Consider the following 8,909-nt stretch of genomic DNA (forward strand, 5'->3'; position numbering starts at 1 on the left):
AAAAAAAAAAAAAAAAGAAAAGAAGTGAAATTCAATTCACAAAACATAAGATTTACCCCTTTATTTCTAACTTTTTATTTTATTTTATTTCTATTTTTTATTTTTTGAGACAGGGTCTCACTTTGTCACCCAGGCTGGAGTGCAGTGGTACAATCACAGCTCACTGCAGCCTTGACCTCCCATGATCAAACAGTCCTCCCACCTCAGGCCACCAAGTAGCTGGGACTACAAACATGCATGCGGCACCATGCCTGGCAAATTTTTTTTTTTTTTTTTTTAAGAGATGGGGTTTCGCCAAGTTGCCCAGGCTGTATTTTATTTATTTTTTTGCTAGAGATGTGGTCTCGTTATGTTGCCCAGGCTGATCTCTAACTCCTGGCGTCAAGCAGTCCTCCCACCTCGGCCTCCCAAAGTGCCGGGATTACAGGCGTAAGCCACAGTGCCCAGAATTAACTCTTTTAGGCTGGGCACAGTGGTTCACGCCTGTAATCCCGGCACTTTGGGAGGCTGAGGCTGGTGGATCACAAGGTGAAGAGATCGAGACCATCCTGGCCAACATGGTGAAACTCCATCTCTACTAAAAATACAAAAATTAACTGGGCGTAGTGGCACACCCCTATAACTATAATCTCAGCTACTCAGGAGGCTAAGGCAGGAGAGTTGCTTGAACCCAGGAGGCGGAGGTTGCAGTGAGCCGAGATTGCGCCACTGCACTCCAGCCTGGCGACAGAGCGAGACTCTGTCTCCAAAAAAAAAAATAACCCTTTTAAAGTGAACGGTTAGCCTGGGCAACATGGCAAAACCCTATCTATACAAAAAATACAAAAATTAGCCAGGCATTGTGATGCATGCCAACAGTCTCAGCTACTCGGGAGGCTGAGGTGGGAGGATCACCTGAGCCTGGGGAGGTCAAGGCTGTAGCAAGCTGCAATCGTGCCTCTGCACACCAACCTGGGCAACAGAGCAAGACCCTGTCTCTAAAATAAAGCAAAAGAAAACCAGAAGCCCTACTGGCATGAAATACGTTCACCCTGTTGTACAACCAACACTGCCATCTAGTTCCAGAACGTTCTCTTCACCCCCAAAGGAAACCTGTATCCATCCTCATTTCCTCTGCCCCCACTTCTCCCAGCCTCTGGCAACCACTCTTCTGCTTTCTGTCTCTATGGATTGATTACTCCCCTGGTGGTGGGAGGGTTGTTTGAGATTCAGGGGGAGAGGAGCGAGTTGAGGGTACATTTCACCATCAGAGTATGTGGGAGCTATAGCAGGTTCTAGAGCAGGGGGGTGTCCTGCTCATGCAGGGGGCCTGCATGAGCCATAATCCTGTTCCTTGCCCTCCCCAGGCAGGACAGACGGCCCTGATGCTGGCAGTCAGCCACGGGCGGGTGGACGTTGTCAAAGCCCTGCTGGCCTGTGAGGCGGACATCAATGTGCAAGATGATGATGGCTCCACGGCCCTCATGTGCGCCTGTGAGCACGGCCACAAGGAGATTGCAGGGTTGCTGCTGGCTGTACCCAGCTGTGACATCTCACTCACAGATCGCGTGAGTCTCCAACCAGGTGCGCCCTGGGGAGGGCGGGAGCACAGCATGGGGACGTCATTCATAGTACCGGATACTTTGCAGGATGGGAGCACAGCTCTGATGGTGGCTTTGGACGCAGGGCAGAGTGAGATTGCGTCCATGCTGTATTCCCGCATGAACATCAAATGCTCGGTGAGTCTCAACCCGGCCGGGGAGGTGCAGGGTGGGGGGGGCTCTGAGAGGAGAGAGATTTGTTTTTGTTTTTGTTTTTGAGACAGAGTCTCACTCTCGCCCAGGCTGGAGTGCAGTGGCACGATCTGGGCTCACTGCAACCTCTGCCTCCCGGCTTCAAGCGATTCTGCTGCCTCAGCCTCCTGAGTAGCTGGGATTACAGGCGTGCACCACCATGCTGGCTAATTTTTGTATTTTTAGTAGAGATGAGGTTCCACCATGTTGATCAGGCTGGTCTCGAACTCCTGACCTCGTGATCTGCCCACCTTGGCCTCCCAAAGTGCTAGGATTATAGGCGTGAGCCACCGCGCCCAGCCTTGTTTTTGTTTCGAGACTGAGTCTTACTCTATCACCCAGGCTGGAGTGCAGTGGTACAATTTTAGTTTATTGCAGCCTCCACTTCCTGGGCTCAAGTGATCCTTTCACCTCAGCCTCCTGAGTAGCTGGGACTACAGATGCTCACCACCACACCTGGCTGAGTTGTTTTGTTTGAAACAAAGTCTTGCTCTATCACCCAGGCTGGAGTACAGTGGCGCAATCTTGGCTCACTGCAACCTGTATCTCCCAGGTTCGAGCAACTCTCCTGCCTCAGCCTCCAGAGTAGCTGGGATTACAGGTACACACCACCATGCCCAGCTAATTTTTGTATTTCTAGTAGAGATGGGATTTCACTGTGTTGGCCAGGCTGGTCTTGAACTCCTGAGCTCAAGTGATCTGCCTGCCTCTGCCTCCCAAAGTGCTGGGATTACAGGCGTGAGCCACCGCACCCGGCCATTTTTTTTTCTATTCTTAGTGCAGGCTGAGTCTGACTCTGTTGCCCAGACTGGTCTTGAAGTCCTGGGCTCAAGCCATGCTTCCTCCTCGGCCTCCGAAAGCGCTGGGATTACAGGGGTCAGCCACTGCGCCTGGCCAGAGGAGACGGATGTTTATGAAGAGCTGATTGTGCACGGGGTCCATGCTAAGGATAAAGTCAGGATATGGTCAGCTGCTTGCTGAACCTTCATCGTGCCCCAGTGAGGAAATTAGTCACAGAGAGGCTTCATGGCCATGGTTGGCATAGCAGTATTCGCGCCTGGGTCTGTCTGGTTCCAGATGCGTAACTTAGTCACCATTCACTCATTTGAAAAATATTTACTGAGTGCCTGTTGTGTGTTAGGCCCAGTTCTGGGTAGTCCCCAGTGGTCACAGCACTGATCAAAACAGAAAACGGTATCCACCCTTGTGGAGTGGGCATTCTGGTAAGAGATACAATCAGGCTGGGTGCAGTGGCTCACGTCTATAATCCCAGCATCTTGGGGGGCTGAGGCGGGAGGACTGCTTGACCCCAGGAGTTTGAGACCAGCCTGGGCAACATAGGGAGACCCTGTCTCCGCAAAAATACAAAAATGAGTGGGTGTGTTGGTGCATGCCTGTACTCCCAGCTACTCGGGAGGCTGAGGCAGGAGGATCACCTGAACCCAGGAGGTTAAGGCTGCAGCAAGCCATGGTTGCATTACTATATGGTGACAGAGTGCCACCTTGTCTGAAAATAAAAGAGGCCAGGCATGGTGGCTCATGCCTGTAATCCCAGCACTTTGGGAGGCCAAGGTGGGCGGATCATTTGAGGTAAGGGGTTCAAGACCAGCCTGGCCAACATGGTGAAACTCCATCTCTACTAAAAAAGTACAAAATATTACCCAGGTGTGGTGGCCCATGCCTTTAATCCCAGCTATTCTGGAGGCTGAGGCGGGAGGATCACTTGAACCTGGGAGGCGGAGGTTGCAGTGAGCCAGAGATCATGCCATTGGATGACAAGAGCAAAACTCTGTCTCCAAAAAAAAAAAAAACCCAAGGGACGTGGGATGGCAAGTGATGGGGAAGCTATTGGAGGCCCTCAGAGAAGAGATGACATTTGAGTCAACACCTGGAGAAGTTAGGGAGTGAATCACATGGTCTTCCAGGTAGCAGGAACAGGCAGCGCAAAGGCCCTGAGGCAGGGGTGTGCCTGATGTGTTTAAGGAGCATTCAGGCCAGACTCAGTGGTTCACGCCTGTAATCCCAGCACTTTGTGATGCCATGGCAGGTGGATCACCTGAGGTCAGGAGTTCAAGACCAGCCTGGCCAACATGGTGAAACCCTATCTCTACTAAAAATACAAAAATTAGCTGGGCATGGTGGTAGGCGCCTGTAATCCCAGCCACTCGGGAGGCTGAGGCATGAGAATTGCTTGAACCTGGGAGGCAGGTTACAGTGAGCTGAGATCACGCCACTGCACTCCAGCCTGGGTGACAGAGCGAGACTCCGTCTCAAAAAAAAAAAAAAAATTGGCTGGACGTTGTGGTGCATGCCTATAGTCCCAGCTACTTGGGAGGCTAAGGCGGGAGGATTGCTTGAGCCCAGGTGGTCGAGGCTGCTGTGAGCTATGATTGAACCACTACACTCCAGCCTGGTGACAGAGCAAGACCCTGTCTTTAAGCAAAAAAAATCTAGGCCAGGCACGGTGTCTCACGCCTGTAATCCCAACACTTTGGGAGGCCGAGGTGGGCGGATCACCTGAGGTCAGGAGTTAGAGACCAGCCTGACCAACATGGAAAACCCTGTCTCTACTAAAATACAAAATTAGCCAGGCGTGGTGGCGCATGCCTGTAATCCCAGCTATCCCAGCTACTAAGGAGGCTGAGGCAGGAGAATCACTTGAACCCAGGAGGTGGAGGTTGCAGTGAGCCAAGATCATACCATTGCACTCCAGCCTAGGCAACAAGAGTAAAACTGTCTCAAAAAAAAAAAGAAAAAAAAAGCCAAAGTCCTCTCCAAAGTCCACCAGGCCCTGCATAACCACCCTCACCTTCCCCACGACTGTTTCTCTCCCCCTCCAGCCACACTGGCCTTATTGCCACGACCCCTCTGCACTTACCCCAGGGCCTTTGCACGTGCTATTTCCGCTGGCTGGAATGCCCTTCCCTGCTTGCTGGTCCCTTGATGCCATTCACAGTCAGCTGAGACCTCACCCTCCCTGAGCAGCCACTGTCCACCCTCATTCCTTTGCATCTCTCCCCCCTGGTGAACATCCTCGACCACAGGCATGAGTTTGTTTCTTCAAGGCGGTGCCCCTAGATTGCCACCTCCTTGGGGCCAGGGGCCATGCCTCCCTGTTGCTCACCCACCATATCTACCAGGCCAGCCACCACGTCGGCGCCTCGGGGAATTGGAAAGGATCCCGAACAAAAAGAATTCTGCTTCTCGTTTCAGTTTGCCCCGATGTCAGATGACGAGAGCCCTACATCATCCTCGGCAGAAGAGTAGCTGTGAGGGAGGCGGGAGCCACCAGCCCCGGAGCAGACCGTCCCTTGTCCCCTTCTCCTCCCTGTTCCCATTCCTCCCTGGCCCACCCCACTCACACTCCTCAAGGCCCATGGCTGAAAGGCAAGCGAGCTTTCCCTCTGCTTCCCTGGGGGAGCCCCGACGGCCACAGGACTCCAGCTCCAAGCGGGTTTTCTTGGCTCCCCAGATCAAAGCGGTCGCAGTGCAGACCGAAGCAAAATTCTTGTATACATTGGCGCCAGGGCTGATGCTGGGGTGTGGGTTTTATGAAGAACATTGAGAACAATCAGCTGGTAATTATGGATGGAGGAAGAGGGAGAGGAAAAAAATATTGTATTTTTGAATCCGTGTTGCAGGAGGGGGCGGGAATCTTAGGATCTGTTGCCAGATTTGAAAGTCACTGGAACTTGCATATTTTCATTTGAATCCTAAGTGTTATTACGCACCAGTTTGGGGTTCACTCTTCCTCCCTCACATTTAATTGTCTGATATAGAACAGTGTCATGCCCACTGCCCTCCTCTAGACGGCTTTGTCAGGGGAATTTTCTTCCGGCTGTTTTACAAGACAGATCCTGGCCTTGTCACCCAGGACAGAAAACAGTCTTTTCACCCTCATCAAATGAAGGGACTCAGGACAAGTTCTGTGACTTCCAGGGAACCAATTCACAATGAGAAATTACCAGCCAGGCGTGGTAACTCACATCTGTACTCCCAGCACTTTGGGAGGGCAAGAGCTTGAGCTTGAGCCTAGACATTCAAGACCAGCCTGGGCAACATAGCAAGACCCATCTCTACAAGAAATGTAAAAATTAGCCAGGCGCGGTGGTGCGCACCTGTAGTCCCAGCTACTTGGGAGGCTGAGCCCTGGAGGTCGAGGCGTCAGTGAGCTATGATCACACCATTGCACTTCAGCCTCGGTGACACAGCGAAACCCTGTCTCCAGAAAAAAAAAAAAAAAAACATTACCCAGAAACCCCTCCCTTTCCCACATGGAGGCCTTGGCAAATGTTAATTTTCCTAGAAAATCCTTCAGACCTGGAGACGCAGGAAAAGAATCTGGCTCTCAGGGTGACTTCTGTGTCCCCTCGCCAGGCCCCGGAGTATGGTCACAGGGCCGTCCTGTTCCTCCCTGGGACTCCAGAATTTCTCTCCTCAAAGGAAAGAAAACAGGGCATGTGTTTGTTGGCAAAACGCAGGGCCAGCTCCCAAAAACCCCATGTGTGCACGATTAAAAGTTGGCCGTTCCCAGGCCTCCCGGCGCAAACTTAAAGAGACAGGGCTTTGCTGAAAACCAAACATGGGCCAGCTGGGCTTTTTAACAACCTAGAGGCTTTCCGGAGCTGCCTGGAACAGAGCCTGCGGGAAACAGAGCTTGCCAGAGACGCTCAAAGTTTCCTTCGTGGCCTGTTTTGGTCCCCCAAGAATCTCCACATCATTTTCTTTCTTGTGCCTTTTCCTTGGTGAGCAACAGAAAGGGAAAGGTTCCAAGCCTCTAAAAATGTGCCTTGTGATCAGGAGTGTGCTCCAAACCAAATATGTGCGCTGCCCTTTCGAGGCCAGTGAGCTCAGCCTCCAAGGCTTTATTTTATTTTATTTTTTTTTTTTTGAGACGGAGTCTCGCTCTGTCGCCCAGGCTGGAGTGCAGTGGCCGGATCTCAGCTCACTGCAAGCTCCGCCTCCTGGGTTTACGCCATTCTCCTGCCTCAAACTCCCGAGTAGCTGGGACTACAGGCGCCCGCCACCTCGCCCGGCTAGTTTTTTGTATTTTTTATTAGAGACGGGGTTTCACCGTGTTAGCCAGGATGGTCTCAATCTCCTGACCTCGTGATCCGCCCGTCTCGGCCTCCCAAAGTGCTGGGATTACAGGCTTGAGCCACCGCGCCCGGCCCTCCAAGGCTTTAAAAGCCACATTTCAGCAAGAGAAAGCGCCGAGAGCTCGCAGGTTCATTAAAGAAGGCAAAGCACTGGTTTCTCTCCTTAGAAAAGTAGGTTTCTTGGCTTGATGTAGATTGGCTTGCTTTGATTTTTAGTGAAGGGAATGTACGTAAAACAAAATAGGGCTTGGGTGGTCAAAGGAGACAAGCAGGAAGGAAGAAGGGAAGGAAGGATGGATGGATGGATGGATGGATGGTATTTTCATGTAAATTGCAGAGAAAACAAAACCAAAGCTGATTGGAAACAATGAATTGCTGGTGTCTGAGGGGAAAGGCCGCAGTTTTGGGCAGCTTTGAGAAGCGGTACAAGAGTTCTGTGCCTGTGTGTCCAGCCCTGGAGCCAGCCAGTGCATTTATTTTAAACTCTTAGAAGCAACTCTTTGGCCCAGGAATGTGAGACCCCTGAGATGGGTCCACGCGTCTCTCTACGCTTCCTTCTCTCCGTGGGATACCGGGCTCGTGCCTCTGTGCCCATTCTCTTCTCACACGTATCCATGAGCTTTCATTTCACTTTTTGATCACGGTACGTCCATAAAGCCAGTATTACACTTAATTGAAGTATTCTTTTTTGTAATCGTTTTTTTAGAAGGTAAACAAACTTAATAAAGCTACCAATAATGTTGATGATTCTGTGTCTTTTGTTTTTTCACTCTGCTCCCTTTTAAGCTTTAAGATAGATATCTTTCCTTTCTTTTTTTTTATTTTTTTTATTTTTTTGAGACAGAGTTTTGCTTCTTGTCACCCAGCCTGGAGTGCAGTGGCGTGATCTTGGCTCAATGCAACCTCTGCCCCCTGGATTCAAGCGATTCTCCTGCCTCGATTCTCCTGAGTAGCTGGGACTACAGGTGCCCGCCACCACACCCGGCTAATGTTTGTATTTTGGGTAGAGACAGGGGTTTCACCATGTTGGTCAGGCTGGTCTCGAACTCCTGACCTCAGGTGATCCACCCGCCTCAGCCTCCCAAAGTGCTGGGATTACAGGCATGAGCCACTGCTTTTTGTTGTTTTTGGAGAGAGAGTCTCACTCCGTCTCCCAGTTTGGAGTACAGTGGTGCAAATCATAGCTCACTGCAGTCTCTACCTCCAGCGCTCAAGTGATCCTCCCACCTCAACCTTCTGACTAGCTGGGACCACAGGCTTGCACCACCACCACCCCTGACTTCTTGTTGAGACGGAGTCTCCCTCTGTGGCCCAGGCTGGAGTGCAGTGGTGCGATCTTGGCTCACTGAAACCTCCGCCTCCTGGACTTAAGCAATTCTCCTGCCTCAGCCTCCTGAGTAGCTTGGATTAGAAGCACCCACCACCACACCCAGCTAATTTTTGTATTTTTAGTAGAGATGGGTTTTCACCATATTGGCTAGGCCGGTCTTGAACTCCTGACCTCTAGTGATCCGCCCGCCTCGGCCTCCCAAAGTGCTGGGATTACAGGTGTGAGCCACCGCGCCCGGCCTAATTTGCAAATTTTTTGTAGAAATGGGGTTTTGCTATGTTGCCCAAGCCAGTCTTGAACTTCCAGTCTCCAGCTACCCTCCCACCTCAGCCTCCCAAAGTGCTGGGATTATACACATGAGCTGCCGCAAATCTCTTTTTCAAAATGGACTTATTTTGGAAAGTGTTCAAAGCTACAGAACAGTTGAAGAACATCACAGTAAACACCATGCTCTGTCCTAGAACAGCACCCAACAATAGTGTAGCCACTAGCTATATGTGGCTATTTTCATTTAAAGTTAAACGACACTGGGCGTGGTGGCTCATGCCTGTAATCCCAGCACTTTGGGAGGCTGAGGCAGGCGGATCACCTGAGGTCAGGAGTTCAAGACCAGCCTGGGCAACATCGTGAAACCCTGTCTCTACTAAAAATACAAAAAAATTGGCCGGGCGCGGTGGCTCAAGCCTGTAATCCCAGCACTTTGGGAGG

General features: G+C 51.2%; 1 protein-coding gene across 5 annotated transcripts in view; it reads left to right on the forward strand.

Annotated features, from left to right (window-relative positions):
- The window catches only part of KANK2 (KN motif and ankyrin repeat domains 2), a 35,283-nt gene extending 28,599 nt beyond the window's left edge, over positions 1-6,684 (forward strand). For all 5 annotated transcript variants that reach the window (XM_017869478.1, XM_017869481.1, XM_017869482.1 and 2 more), the window contains 3 exons: positions 1,347-1,547; positions 1,629-1,718; positions 4,986-6,684. In XM_017869478.1, the coding sequence (XP_017724967.1) occupies positions 1,347-1,547; positions 1,629-1,718; positions 4,986-5,039 (345 nt within the window). In that variant the 3' untranslated portion in view covers positions 5,040-6,684. The remainder of the gene's footprint in view (positions 1-1,346; positions 1,548-1,628; positions 1,719-4,985) is intronic.
- Positions 6,685-8,909: the final 2,225 nt, after the last annotated feature.

The sequence above is a fragment of the Rhinopithecus bieti genome, unplaced genomic scaffold (assembly GCF_001698545.2).
Source record: "Rhinopithecus bieti isolate Rb0 unplaced genomic scaffold, ASM169854v2 scaffold_5025, whole genome shotgun sequence".
NCBI lineage: Eukaryota > Metazoa > Chordata > Mammalia > Primates > Cercopithecidae > Rhinopithecus > Rhinopithecus bieti.